The sequence below is a fragment of the Schistocerca nitens genome, chromosome 10, assembly GCF_023898315.1.
Source record: "Schistocerca nitens isolate TAMUIC-IGC-003100 chromosome 10, iqSchNite1.1, whole genome shotgun sequence".
NCBI lineage: Eukaryota > Metazoa > Arthropoda > Insecta > Orthoptera > Acrididae > Schistocerca > Schistocerca nitens.
In genome coordinates, this window is record NC_064623.1 from 215,850,941 (window position 1) to 215,872,282 (window position 21,342).

The window sequence follows — 21,342 nt, forward strand, 5'->3', positions numbered from 1 at the left end:
TTTTCGTCTCAAATATGATGTTATTTTCATTCAAAATTCTGAATTAAGGTTTTTGGCAAATTTTGCATTTTATTTATTTTTTGTCAAGTATGATGTTTATTTCTTTCGTCAGTTTCGGTGCTGATTGTTTTCCGAAATTTGGTGCAGTTTTTCACAATTTAGTTGCTATTTTTGACATCGCATCATAGTTTGTTATGTGGGAGATACTGTCATTTCAAGATTACACACAAAGAATCCAAAATGCAATTTCAACTATCAATAACAATCAGTTATGAATATTGGTAAACTGCTGTTCTCAGATTTATATCTCTCTTTTTAAATATGGGAAATAACAAATTTCGCAATATTTCATAAAAATTGTGGATTTCATCATATTTTTAAAGAAACGTAGATTTTACATTATTTTTTGTGCTGTTATTTATGTGTAATTTTCCTGTTCCTAAGCATAAGGATAATTAGATTTTAATTCTGAGCACCTTTGATCCACAGACATTTTCGTCTCACTACCTACGTTCTTTACTACAAATGAGACCTCATCAAAGACAATCATAACACACAAAATAAACAGTCTGCATTGCCAAATGTGTATCAGTTTTGAAGGAGCTGTGGTAGTAGGATTTTAGAGTTGAACTAGTGGCTGGGAGCATGGAAGGGAAACTACAAGCTGGCACTCCGAACCTGATAGAGCATGCCTGTGTCTGCATTTGTACATTCGCCTGGCCCTGCTGTATGTAGTCTAACATTCTGATGACTTAAAGTGTGAGTGTGGATCTGGGTTATATCAGGTTATTCCCCCAAACCACCTTCCACTTCTTTATGAGATGACTGACTTGGAATTTGCAGCCATTCTTCTTTACTGAATAGCCGACTGTTGGAAACCATCTTGACTTCTTCTCCATCGAATAATGCTAGGTACAGGAATTTTTAGACTCTTTCTACTTACGAAACAAGCAGACATACAAACTTGACTTTTTGTTAACTAACGATATATTTGACCTTCCATACACAATAAAAATATAACTTTCCACATGAATGCATAACTTCCTGCAATCTCTCATACAGTCTGACATTAGAAACAAATTGAGTTAGAGTTAAAAGAAAGTTGATTTGGATACCATGGCCTTTCTTAAGATGAATCAATAATGAGTCTTGCCTCTAACAAGGTTGCGTCAAGAGTCTACAAGAGTAATTTTTCAACTGTTTTTGTGTTAATAACAATAATCAATGATACAATAAGTACAGAGCTGTATATTAACTCCTTGGTTCTTCCTTACATACTCACTAAAACATCTGTGAATTGTGTGACAGATATTTGTCGGTGCCGTCTGACTGCCACATCTACTTTCTTCCTGCAACTGATTTTAAACCTGCACACACAAACATGTGACACGCAGTAGGTAGTATTTTACCATCCCGCACTCATATCCAGAACATCGTGTGTTCGAGATGGTAGAAGGCTGAGTGGTTCTACAATTTACACAGAAATTCTCGAATCACTACAATAGATCTTGCATAAAAAGAGCAGACTTGAAAAGTATTTCCTCTCTGCTGCTAACATCTAGTTGAGCACTGAAGCAGATACTGTGCAAACTTCCTTTGACGATTCTGGGAGAGATTGACAACTGGCAGAACACAAGCGAGCATCGGCAAATGCAAACCAAATTTGATTGAAAGTTGTCACATTTGCTTGCCTACTATTTACACGAGGGGTAACGTTAATTCACTTGTGTTCATCCCAATTTAACTTTCAGTCAAGTGAAAGTGAGCTGCCTGATGTCTGACACTGACAAAACTTTTCTTTAACAGTTTGGAAAATGAAGTGCACATGCATAGGAACATAATTATGCACATTACTTTTGTTCTACATTGGTTATACAAGACAGCACTTGGAAAAGGCAATTGTGAGTTACACCGATGAGGTTTTCATTTTATAACAAGTCTTTGTGATATACTACTAAAGATTCCATTTCAGGTTGCTAGATGTAATAAATTTTACCAGTCTGTTAATTCTACTCACTTGATTTGCACCTGAGCTGTAGAATTGTTTAGCCGTAAAAGTTTAGAACCAGAAAATGTGAAGAATTCATTTACAAAATGTTTAAACTAGTTTAAGACTGTTTTTTGTTTGAAACTCATTTACAAAACTTTTAAGTGGTTTCTACATCTACACAATTAGTCTACAATTCACAATTTAATGCTCGGCAGAGGGTTCAACGAACTACCTTTGAGCTACTTCTTCACAGTGCCAGTCTCAAACAGCACACAGGAAAAACGAACACTTAAATCTTCCCGTGCGAGCTCTGATTTCTCTTGTTTTATTATCATGACCATTTCTTCCCATGTAGGTGGGCGCCAACAAAATAGCTTCACACTCTGAAGAGAACGTTGGTGATTGGAATTTAATGAGAAGGTACTGCTGCTTAGAAAAACGCACTTGTACTAATGCCTTACACCCCTATGCGTGTATTGTATCCATGGCACTCTCTCCCCTATTTTGCGATAATACAAAACTAGTTGCCCTTCTTCAAACTTTTTCGATGTCGTCCATCTATCCTGTCTGATGGGGATCCCACATTGCATACAATGTTCCAGAAAAAGGGTGGACAAGCATAGTGTAGGCAGGCTCTTTAGTAGCCCCGTTGCATTTTCTAAGTGTTCTGGCAATCAAACTTAGTCCTTAATGATAAAATCTTCTCGGCACTTCGCCTGAAGATGAAAAGTAAGAAACTTGCTGAAACGTTGCTGGAAAACAACACATTGACTCGTCTGTCAACCCGAGAAGATTTTATCATCGAGATTCGCCGAGAAAGCCTGCATTCTCAACCTTAATCCTTGGTTTGCTTTCCCCACCGAACAGTATCTGTGTGATCATTCCGACTGAAGTTATTCATAACTATAATCCCTGAGCATTTAGTTGAGTTTACAGCCTTCAGATTTGCGTGATTTATTGTATAACTGAAATTTACCAAATTCTTTTTGGTGCTTGTGTGCATTACTTCACACACTTCATGATTTAGAGCCAGTTGCCACTTGTTACACCATATATCATTTTCAATTTGTTTTGATCATCTGATGGGTTTACATGATGGTAAATGACAGCATGATTTGCAAATCGTCGAAGGTCACTGTTCAGGTTTTTCTTTTAAATTGTTTATGTAGATCAGTAACAACAGAGGTCCCATGACACTTCATTGGGGAATGCCAGATATTACTTCTGTTATACTCAATGACTTTCCTTCAGTTATTACAAACTGACCTTTCTGACAGGAAATCATGAATTTAGTCACACAACTGAGATGATACTCTGTAGGTGTGAAATTTAATTGCAAGACAGTTGTGAGGAACTTTGTCAAAAGCCTTCTGGAAATCTAAAAATATGGAATCAATTTGACGTCCCCTGTTGATAGCGCTCATTACTTTGTGAGAATGAGAAGCTAGTTGTTTGTCACAAAAATTACATTTTTTTATCTGTGTTGACCATTTTCAATAAATTGTTTTGTTTGAGGTGATTCGTAATGGTAGAGCATTGTATATATTTCAGAATCCTACTGCAAATTGACATTATTAATACGGGTCTGTAATTCAGTAGATTACTCCTATTTCCTTTCTTTGGTGTTAGTATGACTGGTGCAGCTTACCAGTTTTTGGGTAGGGGTCTTTCTGTGAGCGACCAGTTGTACATGATTGCCAAGTATGGAGCTATTGTATCTGAAAGGAAACAGACTGGTATACAATCTAGACCAAATCCTTGACCTTGTATTGTATTGAACTGGGGACCTAGAAATCGTGGAGAGGCTTCGTCCCAGCCGTAGCCTCAGTGGTACACGACGCCACACAGGCTACAGAAGTCCACTCACCCCACCGCTGCCCCACACCGAATCCGGTTATTGCGCGGTTCGGCCACTAGTGGGCCTCCCTTGGAATGTGTCACACCAGATGAGTGTAACCCCAGTGTTTGTGTGATAGGGTAATAATGGTGTACACATATGTGGAGACAGTGTTTGCGCAGCAATTGCCGACATTGCACAACTGAGGTGGAATAAAGGGAACCAGCTTGCATTCGCCGAGGCAGATGGGAAACTGCCTTGAAAGCCATCCGGACCTCAGCACTAATCCGCCGGGCGGATTTCTGCCTGGGACCGGCATGCCTCCCTCCTCGGAAAGCAGTGCAATACACCGCATGGCTAACCAGCCAGAGCCTTACCCTTCTTAACTGTTTTAAGCTGCTTCACTGCATTGAGAATATATACACTACTGGCCATTAAAATTGCTACACCATGAAGATGACGTGCTACAGACGAGAAATTTAACGGACAGGAAGATGATGCTGTGATATGCAAATGATTAGCTTTTCAGAGCATTCACACAAGGTTGGCGCCGGTGGCGGCACCTACAACGTGCTGACATGAGGAAAGTTTCCAACCGATTTCTCATACACAAACAGCAGTTGACCGGCGTTGCCTGGTGAAACGTTGTTGTGATGCCTCGTGTAAGGAAGAGAAATGCGTACCATCACGTTTCGGACTTTGATAAAGCTCAGATTGTAGCCTATCGCGATTGTGGTTTATCGTATCGTGACATTGGTGCTCGCGTTGGTCGAGATCCAATGACTGTTAGCAGAATATGGAATCGGTGGGTTCAGGAGGGTAATTTGGAATGCCGTGCTGGATCCCAACGGCCTCGTATCACTAGCAGTCGAGATGACAGGCATCTTATCCGCATGGCTGTAACGGATCGTGCAGCCACGTCTCGATCCCTGAGTCAACAGATGGGGACATTTGCAAGACAACAACCATCTGCACGAACAGTTCGACGACGTTTGCAGCAGCACGGACTATCATCTCGGAGACCATGGCTGCGGTTACCCTTGACACTGCATCACAGACAGGAGCGCCTGTGATGGTGTACTCAACGACAAACCTGGGTGCACGAATGGCAAAACGTTATTTTTTCGGATGAATCCAGGTTCTGTCTACAGCATCATGATGGTCGCATCCGTGTTTGGCGACATTGCGGGGAACGCACATTGGAAACGTGTATTTGTCATCGCCATACTGGCGTATCACCGGGCGTGATGGTATGGGGTGCCATTGGTTACACGTCTCTGTCACCTCTTGTTCACATTGACGGCACTTTGAGCAGTGGATGTTACATTTCAGATGTGTTACGACCCATGGCTGTACCCTTCATTCGATCCCTGCGAAACCCTATATTTCAGCAGGATAATGCACGACCGCATGTTGCAGGTCCTGTACGAGCCTTCCTGGATACAGAAAATGTTTGACTGCTGCCCTGGCCAGCACGTTCTCCAGATCTCTAACCAATTGAAAACGTCCTGTCAATGGTGGCCGAGCAACTGGCTCGTCACAATACGCCAGTCACTACTCTTGATGAACTGTGGTATCTTGTTGGAGCTGCATGGGCAGCTGTACCTGTACACGCCATCCAAGCTCTGTTTGACTCAATGCCCAGGCGTATTGAGGCCGTTATTATGGCCAGAGGTGGTTGTTCTGGGTACTGATTTCTCAGGATCTATGTACCCAAATTGCATGAAAATGTAATCACATGTCAGTTCTAGTATAACATATTTGTCCAATGAATACCCGTTTATCATCTGCATTTCTTCTTGGTGTAGCAATTTTAATGGCCAGTAGTGTACTTCTAAGTTACCATCTAACGCTGTTAAAGCAGGCATGAAATGATAATTTATACATTCAGCTTTCATGCGGTTGCAGGTATTGTTATTTACTGAAAGTGTGAGGTCTATATCCACAGGCTGTTTTTTCTTACCTGAAATTTAGTGGCTGTTACAAACCTGCATTACAGGCGTGTCATTGTAATTGTCGACCTGACAATACTGGCAAGTGGTACGGAGGTGGGTGTGAAGATCGGTGAACCTGCGCCGTTCAGAGAGGACAGCTCTACTGGGGCGGCATGTGATGAACAGTCTGCACGGCCAGTGCTATCGCCTCCTGCTCTGTCTCAGCCACAGGAGGATGACAGTAAGTACATAGCTGGAAATGCGTTACTGGGCTGTGTGACTGTTCCCATGTACTGAAAGCAGCTAGTTTTCTTAAATTATAAGATTTTTTACTCCAAGGGATGTTCAGTAAGTAATGGAACACATTTTTTTCCTGAAGGCTGGTCACTTTTATGTTTTATTCAGGACTCCAACACACCATAATATTCCCCACTCTTTAGTTTATTCATATTGAGCTCACAGGCGTGATCTGCAGCAATTGTGTAGGCGAAGAACAACTTCGTAGCTGAGATCTCTGTAAAAACTTTATTGTTGATAACTGGTTTCGGCAAACTAAGTCATCGTCTTCAGATCTTTGTAAAGGCTTCTTGGACCAGCTACACACAAAATCTTTCCATTGGATTTCGAGGTGCAGAAACATGAAATGAACAGTGTGTTGGTATGTCAAAAATTAAAAATTACTATGTACATCACAGTTCGCCATGCCGTGGTGGACATGACATCTTATGTTCTGGGAACAATGTTTTGCCGAATTGTGATATACACAGCAATTTGTAGTTTTTGATGTGCCAGTGGATCGCTCATTTATGATTATGTACTTGGAAATTCAATGGGAAGATTTTGTGTAGCTGGCACGTGATGTTTGTAAGAAAATCTTAATGAAGATCTGAAGATCGTAGCTTAGTTTCACTGAAACCAGTTATCTAGAATAAAGTTTTTATAGCAATCTTGTTTGTATGGCAATCTTGGTGAAGTATTTCTTCTTCTCCTAAGTAATTCCCAACTCTCTTGACTACAAAACCTAATTTCTCAACATAATTTCTATTCAGTGCTAAGGCCTTATGCCACCCTACTGGGAGGCCCTGTATGGTTGCATGTTACCACTCTACTAGTCGATGTCACAGCCAAGTCTTGCTGTGTTAGTAATCTCCCATCATCTTAGTACTGCTTCTGCACTTATGGTCCTTCATTTCTCTTTATGATCTTCCATTAGGCAGTGAGGACCCCAGCTGACACAAACCTTTGAGTACCCACTACAACAGACACATCTAGTTCAGCAGGAAGGTGTTTGTTATCCGTTGATCACCTCATATGAGTGTACCTGCACGTTTCAACATTGCAGGAGTCGCAACAGTGTGCGGTGTGCCGGCACGCGGGGAATCGGACAGGTTTGACTGACTTCGTTGCTATGGTGACAGATGTCTTGCCCAATGATTCGCCATGCTTTTGTTCACTACCAGGTCTTCCTAGCTGTTCTACAAGTGCCAGTGTATGTTTGTGACACAGTAGTTTTCCACCAAAAAAACTAAATGACTCTTTGCTTGGAACACACCTCCTTTATAGACACCAGTTTGGAGGCTACGTATAGTGCTGCCACCTATCGGTACGTTTCAAGATGGCGGCTAGAATTAAAGTTAAGCACGCGTCCTTCCAGAAAAACACAAATTTTGCCGTAAAAAAGGAATCGTGAAAATTGTAAGGACGAAATCACGGAACTGAATGAACTCGTAACGAGCTTACAGTTCATAATCGGCAGTTTGAAAATGGATATTTCAAAAATACAAGAAGAAAATAGTGAGCTGAACACGCTAAAACTTGCGCGAAATAGTTCGTCTGTTACGGAAAAGTGGTCAAATGTAAAGTGCAATAACAGCAAGACCAAAGTGCAAATTCGGAAAATCTGTGAAAGTTACGCAAGCTTTGTGCACGAAAACACATTTCAAGTACTTTCAACTGCATGAACGATGGGAAAAGCAAAAAGGCACTGTGAATAAGGTAAGAGAAGAAAATTTATTGAAGCAAACAAGCATGAATGAGGTCAGTGTAAATGTGCCGACCAAAAATTGTGCCAAAGTATTTAGGAGAAACAATACAAAACAATTCGCACATTGTGAACTCCAGTAACAGCAAACTGCTTGTGATTTCAGACAGCCACGGTCGTGACCTTACGAGTAAGCTAAAAGAAACAACTAAAACATATTCGTGTGGTATAGTGAAACTGGGAGCCCCACTTAGCGAAATTAAAAAAAAAAATGGCTGCATCTGCAGAGGCAAAAAATCTGCACGATAAAGACTTTGTTGTACTTCTGGGAGACGCAAACGACATCTACGAAAGTAAAACAGCGAGTGCAATGCGCAATCTTAAACAGTGTCTGAGAAACCTCACTCGCACTAATGTAATAATGGCCAATATTCTGCATCGCTATGATCTTGTAAGATGGTCATGTGTTAACAGGGAAGTGAAAAGTGCCAACAATCAGTTAGCAAAAATCTGCAGACATTTTAAGAACGTGAAATGCGTCGATGTAAGCAAAATTGGACATAGATTCCATACGCAACACGGACTTCACCTGAATGGATTGGGGAAAGAATATCTGGCAAACCTGATAACCGAGGTAATAAAAAAACCACCAAAATAAATTCGAAACCAAAATAATTGCATCGCCATCGCCTGACACCGTAACGAAAACACTTCAAAAAAAGGTAAAACCATTAGGACCATCATCATCAGCAGCAAAGCACGTAAAAAAAGATGAAATGTTAACAGAAAGAACAGTGGACAGCAATTTTAACAACAAAAGAACTATAGTTCCTCATCATCCAAATATTATTTTAGACAAAAACAAGAAAAATGCGAAGACTCAAAGTTCACAAGAAAATGTAGCAGTAGTGGCAGAACCAACATTTGAAGTGTCAGACACAGCATCATCAACAAGAACAAATAGAAGGCTGTCAGGCAGAAGAAATGTTGAGCCTCCTTCTCGTCCCAATGATTTTTTGTGTGTGGGCCTGAAGAAAAAGAAGGGACAACAGTAGGTAGTGTCAGGTGTCTCCTCCCTCCTATGTCAAGACAGACCCCAGTGGATTCTCAGTCAGGTAACAGCACTAATAGAATGAAAAAGCAAGAGGAAGGCATCTCTTTCTTTCATCAAAATATAAGGGGCCTCTTAAACAAAACAGATCAACTTCTTATTAACATTAATGAAAAGGACAGTGTAAATAATGCTCAGATTTTGTGCTTAACTGAGCGCCATGTTACTGATAAATGTGCCTTGCCATCTATAGTAAGTTATATTTTAGTAACATATTACTGCAGGGAAAGTAAAGACAAAGGTGGAGTAGCAATTTATGTTAAGGATAGTGTGTAGAATACAAAGCTATAGATATGAAGAAATATTGTGTGGAACAACAATTTGAGGCTTTTGCAACAGAAATAACTAAACTCTAAACAATAATAGTGTTGGCTGTCTACAGGGCTGCTTCAGGTGACATAGAAACATTTCTACATTTAATGGAACTCCTTCTGTCAGGGTTACTTTAAAAAGCAAAGGATATTGTAGTTTTAGGTGATTTCGATGTAAACTTTATGACAGAAAATAAGAATAAAATGTACTCTGAGATTGTGATGACCTTACATAATCTGATATCAGTGATAAACTTCCCAACAAGAATTACATCCGAGTCCCAAACTATGATAGACAACATTGTTTAGATGTAAGTAGACATCAGAACTATGCTGTCAGGCAGTTATAAGTGGGTTTTCAGATCGTGATGGACAAATTCTCACTCTTTATGATGTTAATCTGTTCAAAAAACAATTTCCTCAATGGAATTTCATAAGAGTAATGAATGAAAAGGCAAAAGAAACTTTCAACCATAGGTTGCAGCAAATGGATTGGTCTTTAGTAAATAGCCATGGTAATGTTGATACTAAATATAACTGTTTTATAAATGAATTCTGTGCTCTTTTTGAAGAAGTGTTTCCCAAGAAATGGGTCAGAAACAGTGCTTCCAATTCTGTAAGTAAGCCTTGGATTACAAAAGGTATAAAACAATCATGTAAAACCAAAAGGGAAACTAATGCTGCAATAAGATTGTGTAAAGATGTAGAAAAATGGAAACACTATAGATTATACTGTAAAATTTTAAAGAAACTAATACAGAAACCAAAAGCCCTTTATTATGAGAAGAAAATAGATAATTATAATAATAAAATAAAAACAATTTGGAGCGTTATAAAAAAAGAAACAGGAAGAAATGCAACAATCAAAGAAGATGTAAATAAAATCAGATGTGAAGGTACCCTAGTAGATAACCCCAAAAGTGTGGCTGAGATTTTTAATAAACACTTTCTATCAGTAACTCAACAGATTGGTTGCAAGCCCAATGTTGATGAAGCTGTAACTCTTTATCAAGCAGTATATTCAAACACAATTTCAGAAATGCGCATCAATCCTGTCACTGTAGAATAAATAAAAAAAAAATCATCATGTCTGTAAAATATAAGAATTCTGCAGGGGTTGATAATACATCTACTAATTTATTGAAATATTCTTGTGTGTGGATAAGTGACATTCTCTGTCATGTTTTCAATGCTTCCCTTCAGAAAGGTGTTGTTCCCAGTAGGCTTATGTATGCCATTGTGGATCCCCTGTACAAAAACGGCGATAAAGCTGAACTAACTATCGACCTATCTCTTTGCTGACAGCTTTCTCCAAAATTCTAGAAAAGCTGATAATGTAAGAATTACTGATCATCTCATGAAGAATGGAGTTCTCACCAAGAGCCAGTTTGGCTTTCAAAAGGGTCGTTCAACAGAAGACGCAATCTATGCACTTGCAAATGAAGTCCTAGAAACCCTTAATGAAAAAATGCCTGCACTTGGTGTCTTCTGTGATTTATACAAAGTGTTTGACTGTGTTGATCACCAGAGTCTCTTGCAAAAATCAAAATTAGTAGGAATAAGTGGTGTTGCAGGCAACTGGCTACAGTTGTACTTCAAAGACAAAAAACAAAAAGTTATCTTGAATAGCTCAGGTGGAGTATGTGACGTTTCCTCACATTCTGAATGGAGTTCCATTACAAGTGGACTGCCTCATGGCTCAATTCTTGGGCCACTATTATTCCTGACTTTTATAAATGATCTACCATCATGTACAAGCCAGCCGTGTAAATTTACATTGTTTGCTGATGATACCACAATTTTTATGAGCAGTAGAATAGATAGTAATCTTGAGGAACTCATTAATCACATACTCTCAGATGTGGTTAATTGGTTCAAGGTGAATGGTCTCTCATTAAATTCCAGTAAGACCAGCTTTATTCAGTTATGTACAAAAACAAAAAAAAAGAGGGAGATAAGTGTGACATGTGGTAATCAGCCAATAGAAAGAATGGAAACAACAAAATTTCGTGGAGTGCACATTGACAAGAAAATGAACTAGTCTTCACGTTCTATAGATCTCTGTAAGAGGCTCAGCTCTGCTACATACGCTTTATGGGTTGTCACTACATGTATTGAACATAAAACTGCAAAAGTGGCTTACTATGGCTGTTTTCACTCACTCATTGAATACGGCATTATTTTTTGGGGCAACCAGCCATTAGCAAGGAAAGTGTTCATTGCACAGAAGTGAGCTTTAAGACTCATGTAAAAATAGCTTTCAAAAACTTAAAATATACACAACTACATGCCAATGTATTTTTTCTCTCATGTGTTTTGTTTGTAAAACTATAGAGATACTTCAACTAAACAGTAATTATCACGAGTATAACACACGGAGGAAGAATGACATACACAGCGAGCATAGAAATTGGAGCTTGGCGCAAAAGGGTGTCCACTACACTGGAACAAAACTCTTCAGTGCTCTTTCTCCTGAAATAAAGACAAAGATTCATAAAAAGAGTAAGTTTAGGAAAGCACTAAAATATTTCTGCTAGAAAAAGCCTTTTACAGTCTAGATGAATTATTAACTAAAGAAATTGTAAAATTTTAATATTATGTAATACAAGTTGACATAATGCCACTAAGAATGTTATTTAACTTGAGCGCTGTATCTGTGTGCACTCTGTATCTGTTTTCTGTAGTGTTTTAATGATTCTAAGAAAAAATATTATTTTCGTTTTTCTGTATTGCTGCTCAAAGCATTTACTGTATAAATTTTTATATAATTATATCTAAAAACAAAGATGATGTGACTTACCAAACGAAAGCGCTGGCAGGTCGATAGGCACACAATTTTTATATAATTATGTACACATATGTCTGTATATGCTATAAGATTATCATATTGTATTTGTAAAAAGGTGACTCGTTCCACATCCTCGTGAACCCAACACAGTTGGACCTATGGAACATGAAATAAAATTTCAGTCAAATCAAATCAAATCAGCTTCATGAAACTGGAGGAGCCGAAGCGGGATTTTTTCCCCCCCACAACCAAAAGTATCCAAAAAAAAAAGTGTTGTATCACTTATTGAATGTCCCTCGTATAATTGAACTTGCAGATACTTGTGTGCTAAATGTGTATTAATTAAATTATCAGTTCGGTACTAGTTGATAATATATGCCCTCTTCAACAATATCCAAATGCCACAGCAATAGTGTCATTAGCTTACATATAAAACCTGGTTTCATTTTGGATTCATAACTCTTATCACTGCTAAATGTCTAGAACAAAAGCTATTACTTATGTGTTTTATGGATCAATGTTGGCAGCACTCACCTTCTGATGTGATGGTAACATTAGGATGTGTGAACAGTTAAGAGTAGGCATGTTTCTTATCAGTGAACTAAACTAATTGTGCCAAACATTTGTGTGGCTTTTCTGTGTAATTTTGGGGTGTGTTTGGAAAAATAGCAGTCATTGTCCTGACTATTAACAATATATCTCCCATACCAGAAAAAGCGGCACATGATATACAGCTGAAATCACTGGAACTATATGTGTGCTTTTCATTCACTTTGCCAACTCTTAATCATGTCAATGCTGCTGACCAGCCTGTTGAAACCAAAATACAAGTCAGTTTCTGTTCTATTCCTTTTTACAGCCATCTGAAGTTGCACGAACGTCATCATTATTTAACCTACAGACGTTTAGCTGATCACAATGACAGTATATATTTTGCATGAGAATATTTATTTTGCATCTATATTATTCTTGGGAATGTAGGTTATGACATATTGATCTGTTGCATAATGAGTGACCCAGTTTAGGTTGAATTCTGAGAGTTTGGTTGTGAGTTGTCAAAGCTAAAAAATGTGATGCCACGAGAATAGCCGGCCGCGGTGGTCTCGCGGTTCTAGGCGCGCAGTCCGGAACCGTGCGACTGCTACGGTCGCAGGTTCGAATCCTGCCTCGGGCATGGATGTTTGTGATGTCCTTAGGTTAGTTAGGTTTAAGTAGTTCTAAGTTCTAGGGGACTTATGACCACAGCAGTTGAGTCCCATAGTGCTCAGAGCCATTTGAACCATGAGAATAACTAAAATTCTCATTACTGTGAGCATTTTATGAATATTGAATTTCAAAAAGTTGATCTCGTCTGCCATTTTAATCTCATTGTTCAAAGCAGACGTGTTATATTATTAGTTTCAGTAATTCCAGGTTGTATACGTTCCACACACATTCGTGACAGTTGGACTACTGTCTAATCAATATACTAAATGAAAATGATGACAGCGTGCAGTTGTAGATGGAAGAAGGGATAGTTATTTTTCTCTCAAGTTACTACAATCAATACACTGCTTAGTTTTTTCATCAATTGTAATAACATTGGGTGGAAGTAAAATTATCTACAATGAGGTGCATAATCACCTACAGATATAAGGAAACTGGATTTATCAATAATAAAGAGTGAGCTAGGAAACTGAACTAAAAAAAATCATTTTAATTGGATCTGTTAAAACCTTACTGGCAAGAAACATTAATTTTCCTAAACACTACCACAATTAATAATTTGATGGGAGAAATGCTGGTTTTGAACTGTTTTTCTTTTTTCATTTTCTACGATTTCCTTGTTTCTGCATTTCTTTCATTCTCTTAAATTATTTTTTCTGTTATGGCATATATTGTATATGGTATTGAAAAGTCAAAAATAAATGAAGGTTCAGAGAAAAACAGCTTTAACTATTACAGACATCAAGAGTCAGTTGGATGTGCTTGTAGATTGTGATTCAGGAACGGGAAGACTCATAAGTGAAACAGTTGGTTCAAATACTGGACACTACCCATAATTAGACAGTAAGAGGGAATATGCAGCAGTCGTAAAAATTTATGCTGTACAGATCTATTTCCTTAGTAACTTCTCATCGAGTGAGGTGGCTCGGACATCAGCCTCATATTCCAGAGGTGTTGGATTGAAATCTCCATTGGATCGTCCCAATATAGTTTTCTGTTGTCTCTCCAAGCAGAATGAGATGGTTATGGGTGCGGAACACTGCAAATGATGGTACCTATATCTCTCTGCCGTCAGAGCGTGGGTGTCATCCTGGTGTTGTCAGTGTGCCTTTAAACGCTAACCTTCATTCGGTTGCTTTTCAGTATACAGTTTAAATGGGTACATGGTTTTTGATAATTTGACGGTTGGACCTTACCCATTGCATTACAGTTTACTGGATGGCTATACACAGCCAGATTTCTGAATTTTTTAATAAAATGTGCTGCAAAGGCACTACTGGTTTCATAATTTTAAATTACAACATCAGGTGCAAATCCGAATATAAAGAAGAGAGAGACTGTAAACAATTTTACGCAAAGACCATATGACAGTGGCGAAAAGTGTCCAGGAGTCCAAATACATACAAAGTGATCAGGCGACTTTTACAGCCCGACCACAATCCTTATTTTAAAATTTGGGAAATTACACAAAAGAGCGATAGTCATGGTTCAAAAAATTCAGCATGAAACTGGAATCTATGAACAAATGGGATGAGAGGAAAAATTATGAAACACGTATAAAACATACTGGAAAAGGGGAGGGGGGGGGGGGGGGCAAAATATAGAGTAAACAGTATCTCAGCTTAAGCCACACTGTGACAGAATGCTGTGACTGCCATACATGGCCTGACTGGTAATCAAAACATAGGCCCTGAGAGAAGTGGCGCATTCTTGGCAGTACGAATAACCTCCAGTAAACTTGAACGAAACGGCTGGGAATCGTGTGCAAAAATAAATGCACTAATATTAATAGCAACTGTTGAGTGAATAACTTAAAAAAAAAAAAAAAAAAAAAGGAATAATTACAGAAACTAGCACTTGGATGTTAGAAGTATTGGCCCTGGCTGTTGACACGTGTCCCACTGTGACACAAGGCGGCGAATAGCTATCTCATAAAATTACTGGGGCTGCGATGTTAACCAGTTCCACATGTACAGCTGGACATCGTCATCTGAGGTTAATCGTTTGCCCATCAGAGCCTTTTTAATGGAACCAAAAATGATGTAATCACAGGGAGAGAGGTCAGGACTGTATGGAGGGTGGCCGGGAACCTCCCATTTGAATTTCTGCAGGAGTGCTGCAACTGGTTGGCTGTATGAGGCTTTGCATTGTCATCTAGCAGAATGACCCCACAGGTGAGATTGCCCGGTTGTTTTGATTTGATCGCTTGGCTAAGGGTGGTCAAGATTTGCGAGTAACACTGGGCTTTCAGTGTTGTCCTGTACTGCAGGAAGTGAATCAGAGGGGGGCCTCTTTAAAAGGCTCTGAGAGGCAAACGAGTCACCTCGGATGAGGATATCCAGCTGTACGTGCGGAACTGGTAAACATTGCAGCCCCGGGAATTTTATGAGACAGCCATGTGTCACAGTGGGACAAGTGTCTAAACAGCCAGGGTCAATACTTCTAATATACAGGTACTGGTTTCTGTAATTATACCTCTGGCTCATTTCTTTTTGAACGCCCCTTATAGTACACATTTCAGCCCCTAGGTGTGTACAGCATGACTCATTGCTAGTTAAGTGCCACCTGTGTTGTCGACCTGGCTTGTTTCGTTCACCTACAGTGATTGATTTTGGTGCCGTTTTGTTTTGTTTCGTTTTTATGGTGGCAAGTTTAAGCGAACAATGTGCAGCTGTGAAATTTTGTTTTCTACTTGGTAAAAATGTTGCTGAAACTGTTTTAATTTTGAAACTGGATTAATAAGATGATGCTATGGGAAAAACTAAAGTGTACAAGTGGTTTGCTCGATTTAAAAATGGCGACATGTCGATTGATGACAAACCATCAAATGCCAGAATCATCAAAAATATTCAGAGTTTTTTGCCTCAGATCAGACAGTCAATCAAACCTTTTATTTGGAAGTTTTAAAAAGATTATGCAACACGGTTAATCAAAAAGCTGCAATTTGTGAAAGATAGGAGACTGGTTCTTCCATCGCCTGCACACACAGACATCTCTGTTACAGTTTTTGGCTAAAAATGACATGGTTCCACTGCCCCATGCTTCTTACTCACCTGACCTGACTCTGTGCTATTTTGTTTTATCTCCATGCATGGAAAGGGGCATGAAAGGACACCGATTTGACAACATTGAAAAGGGGGGGGGGGGTGTATGTGGAGGAGCTGTCAGCCATTTCTAAAGATTAATACAAAAAATATTTTGAACAGTGGAAGCACCAGTATGACAAATCTGTAGTTGTAATAGAGAGTATTTTGAAGAAGACTAGGTTGTTTTGTAAACAGTTTGAAAATATTTAGACTTTTTTTAGATTTGGGTACCCCTCCTATAAGGATAAAGCCTAGGGCCATTTATAAACATCTTAAAAATTGTTACAATTACTATAAATATTTTTTAAAAAGTTAAGTGAATTTTTAAAAAAGCGTTTAAAAGGGAGAACAGCCGTAGTAATTGTACCAAGGAAGAGGAGCTAAAGGGGAAGGGTGGGTGAGTCGTGCGATTCATTTGACTTAACTCAGTTCGAGAATTTAGTGTTTGGTTTGAAGATTTTTTGTAACACACGAAAGATTTCAAACTCTTCCAAGATATTCGTAAAGTTACCCTTGTATTCCAAATGCAAAATTGTGAGATCAGATGTAATATGAGATACTGAGTGACCCATTTCAGATAAATACGAACTCGAGCCAGAGCTGGAACCCAAAGCAGAAATATTTTCCTGAAACCTGATTTCAAAGGACCTTCCAGTTAGGCCTATTATTAGACTGGCAATCTTCACAGGTGATGCTGTAAACACCTGACAACCTGTGGGACTTCCATTTCATCATCCCCCTGTGTTTAAACTTCAGTCCATTATTCTTATTAATGAAATATGCTGGGACGTCATCTTTTGCAGCCATCTGTATACCTACTCTATCTGAAACCCTTCCATAGAGAGGACTCCTGTGATGATTAATGTCTCTCGGGTTCTTCTCATGCATGGGGACTAATATGGATGAAATATCTTGTTGACCCTGGGTTGGAGCAATGATTTGGCCCTTTTCCTCTTTCTTTTTTAAAATGCTCTTGTAATTAACGCCACATTCTCCGAGTAACAACACAGTTAAATCAGCTGACTGTGACAATGAAGTAGTGCAATATAATCTGAAAATATTCTGACCTTGGTATCATCACCATACATCTAGTATCGAGTGCAATTTAGTGACCTCAAAACCAATGTTCTGAATCTTGAGATAAAATCCAGTGGTGCTGTCACGGAGGGACGGAGTATACAGTAAATGACCACTATTGTCCAAACAACAATGATGAGTTCTGTGAAAACTTGCTCGTGAATGAGGAATAATTGTGTGCAGTTTGCGAGACACGTCTTTAGTACTGACGACTCAGTAATACTACATACAAAATCTGCATGGTACCCATTGGAATGTGATATAAAGCATTTTAAAAAGAAAAAGGAAATGAGCCATACAGTTGTTCTGACACAAGGTCGTTACTCCCCATGCAGGAGGGCCCGAGGAATATTTCTTATCGCAGGATCTGTGCTATGGAAGGGATTCTAGCAGAGTTGCTATACAGTTGGCAACAAAAGATACCACCCCAGTACATTTCATTAATAAGAATAATGGCTCTGAGCACTATGGGACTTAACTTCTGAGGTCATCAGTCCCCTAGAACGTAGAACTACTTAAACCTAACTAACCTAAAGACATCACACACATCCATGCACGAGGCAGGATTCGAACCTGCGACCGTAGCGGTCACGCGGTTCCAGTCTAGAGTGCTTAGAACCGCTCGGCCACCATGGCCGACAATAAGAATAATGGACTGAAGTTTAAACACAGGGGGATGATGAAATGGAAGTCCCACAGGTTGTCAGGTGTTTACAGCATCACCTGTGAAGATTGCCAGTCTAATAATAGGCCTAACTGGAAGGTCCTTTGAAATTAGCATTGTTAGAACTTCTAGTTTAACAAGTATATTTAGGAACGACACTACAACACATATATCTCACAGAGTAAGTTAACATGTGTACACGTTAGCGTTCAGATAAGCACTGAGTCTCAGTCTAGCGGCCGCTGCTCGGCTGGCCGCTTAGGTGGTGCCGCTGCTGCATGGCTGGCAGGCAGGCAGCGCCGCACGTAGAGGACGTGCGTAATTGCGCGGCGGCACTTTAAATGATCGGCGAGTCACAACACTTTTCCCCCCTTTGAAATTGTTGCACTGGTCTTGATGGATGTGTCCTGGAGATGGCTGACGTCCATAGGCGTTGTGTGACTCGACGTAAAGTCTCGAGGAGGAGGCTTCCCGTACGGACGGAAGTGTCCCCGATGATAACGGGTCGAGATGACAGGAGACGTAGGGGTCGAACCTGCTGGGGCCCCACGCACCAATCTGCCCGTTGCGGCAAGTCCAGTTGATATGACAGGAGACATGGGCGATGCGTCAGCGTCTGTTGGAGGAGGAGGCGAGCAGATGTACTCTGACACTGGTTGGTCCTCCGGTTCCCGCATGGGCACGTCGTCTGGTTGCATCCGTTCTGGTGCTGGCATCGCGATGACGGGTAGAGGGCGGCGTTGTGAGTATGGAGATGTGCCAAGATCCCGAGCACCAGGGAGAGTCAAGGGTGGTGTGGCGGCATTCGGAACAGGTGTTGTTGGCACCCGAGGCCGAAGCTGGTCCGAATGACGCACTGCTGTGTCCGTCTGGATTTCATACAGGCGTCTGCCACGGTGTCTTAAGATGCGGCCCGGGCTCCATTTTGACCGCCTGCCATATCCCTGTACCCAGACGAGGTCGTCGGCGGTGAACCGGCCAAGTGACGGCACCCGCGGCCGGGAGGTGGGAGGCCGCAGAAGATGAAGTATAGTGCGGGGCTGTCGGCCATGTAAGAGCTCAGCCGGGCTGTGATCGCCCATGGGGGTGAAACGGTAAGACGCCAGGAACTGGAGAAGCGCCTCATCAGCAGCAGAAGAAGTCAGAAGTTTCCGCATTTGAGCCTTAAACGTGCGGACCAGTCGTTCAGCCTCACCGTTGGATTGTGGATGGAACGGCGGGGCCGTGACATGCGTAACACCGTGACGAGCACAAAAATCCGCAAAGTCAGAAGAGGCAAATTGCGGACCATTATCAGTAACAAGAGTAGAGGGGAGGCCTTCCAAAGAAAAAATGCGGGCGAGAGCACTGGTGGTTGCCGCGGTGGTAGGTGACGTGCAACGGACAATGAAAGGAAAGTTAGAGTAGGCGTCAATTACGAGGAGCCAATAAGTACCTAAAAAGGGTCCCGCAAAATCAGCATGAATGCGCTCCCAGGGCTTCTCAGGCGAAGGCCACGGTGACAAAGATGACTTCGGGGCAGCGGCCTGTGACGCACAAGGGCCGCAGGCAGCGACCATGTGTACGATTTCAGAGTCGATGCCAGGCCAGTACACATGACGGCGCGCCAGAGATTTGGTGCGCGACACACCCCAGTGCCCCTGGTGAAGGAGGCGCAAGACCGAAGCACGCAAAGACGCGGGGACCACAACACGCGGCGAAATATTGTCAGTGGAGAGGAGGATAACACCATCCCTAGCCGTGAGGCGGTAGCGCAAAGGGTAGTAGTTCTGCAACGGATCAGAAGTCTTAGCGGACGGGCGATCAGGCCAACCCGTCTGAATACAGCGTAAAACCCGGGAGAGGGTAGGGTCAGAACCCGTAGCAGCCGCCAGCCTGTCCCCAGTGATGGGGAACCCGTCCACAACCCGCTGCTCGGCAACATCCAGGTGGAAACACAAAAGTTCGTCCCTATCAAATGCCTGATCAGGGCCCATGGGGAGGCGAGACAAAGCATCAGCATTCGCATGTTGAGCCGTTGGCCGGAAATGAATCTCATAGTTGAAACGGGACAAGTAAAGAGCCCAACGCTGGAGGCGGTGTGCAGCCTTGTCGGGAAGTGACGTTGATGGGTGAAACAAGGAAACAAGTGGTTTGTGATCCGTAACAAGATGAAATTTGGTGCCATAGAGAAAAACACCAAACTTATGAAGAGCATAAATGATGGCCAAAGCTTCTTTCTCAATCTGAGAATACTTTTGTTGGGCATCCGTGAGCGTTTTGGAGGCATAAGCAATGGGTTGTTCCGAACCGTCAGAAAAACGGTGCGCAAGGACTGCCCCAACCCCGTAGTGAGAGGCGTCTGTAGCAAGGACAAGATGTTGGCCAGGTCGATAAGTAGCTAGGCACGGGGCCTGTATCAGCATAGTCTTCAATTTCTGGAAAGCCGCGTCACATGACGCGGACCAGTGAAAAGGAACGTTTTTATGCAACAGGCGATGCAACGGCTGAGCCACCGACGCTGCAGACGGTAAAAACTTGTGATAGTAGGCGATTTTCCCCAAGAAGGCCTGCAGTTCCTTAACAGACGTAGGGCGAGGAAGGGCATCGATCGCAGCGACAGTTTGTTGAAGCGGACGAATACCATCCCGAGAGAGTTGAAACCCCAAGTACGTGATAGATGCCTGAAAAAATTGTGATTTCTGAAGGTTACACTTAAGACCTGCAGTCTGTAAGACAGTAAAAAGTGTGTGGAGATTTTGAAGATGTTCGTCAGTGGTGGAGCCCGTGACAACAATGTCGTCCATGTAATTGATACACCCAGGGACAGGGAGCAATAATTGTTCCAAGAATCGCTGAAAGAGAGCAGGGGCGCTAGCAACCCCGAATGGCAGGCGTTGGTATTGATAGAGGCCGAAAGGCGTGTTAAGGACCAGAAACTGCCGGGAAGCAGCGTCGAGAGGAAGTTGATGATAAGCTTCTGACAGGTCAATTTTAGAAAAATACTGCCCTCCAGCGAGTTTAGTGAACAGTTCTTCAGGACGGGGCATAGGGTAAGTGTCGATGAGGCATTGAGCATTTACCGTGGCTTTGAAATCGCCACAGAGACGAATAGCACCATTGGGCTTGGCAACTACAACGACAGGAGAGGACCACTCACTGGAAGTGACAGGAAGCAAGACCCCTTAAGTAGTGAGACGATCCAACTCCTGTTTGACCCGATCACGAAGGGCCACAGGAATGGGCCGAGCCCGAAAAAACTTAGGCCGAGCAGTGGGTTTGAGCGTGATATGAGCTTCAAAGTCGTGTGCACGGCCTAACCCAGGAGAAAAAATGGACGAAAAGGTCGTCGACAAAGAATCCAGTTTAGCATAAGGA

The 21,342-nt window shown here is 41.4% G+C and overlaps 1 protein-coding gene across 4 annotated transcripts in view; it reads left to right on the forward strand.

Moving 5' to 3' along the window:
- LOC126210582 (replication protein A 70 kDa DNA-binding subunit-like) overlaps nucleotides 1-21,342 on the forward strand; it is a 339,516-nt gene that overhangs the window by 25,827 nt on the left and 292,347 nt on the right. For all 4 annotated transcript variants that reach the window (XM_049939850.1, XM_049939849.1, XM_049939847.1 and 1 more), the window contains exon 4: nucleotides 5,827-6,002. In XM_049939850.1, coding sequence (XP_049795807.1) covers nucleotides 5,827-6,002 — 176 coding nt within the window. The remainder of the gene's footprint in view (nucleotides 1-5,826; nucleotides 6,003-21,342) is intronic.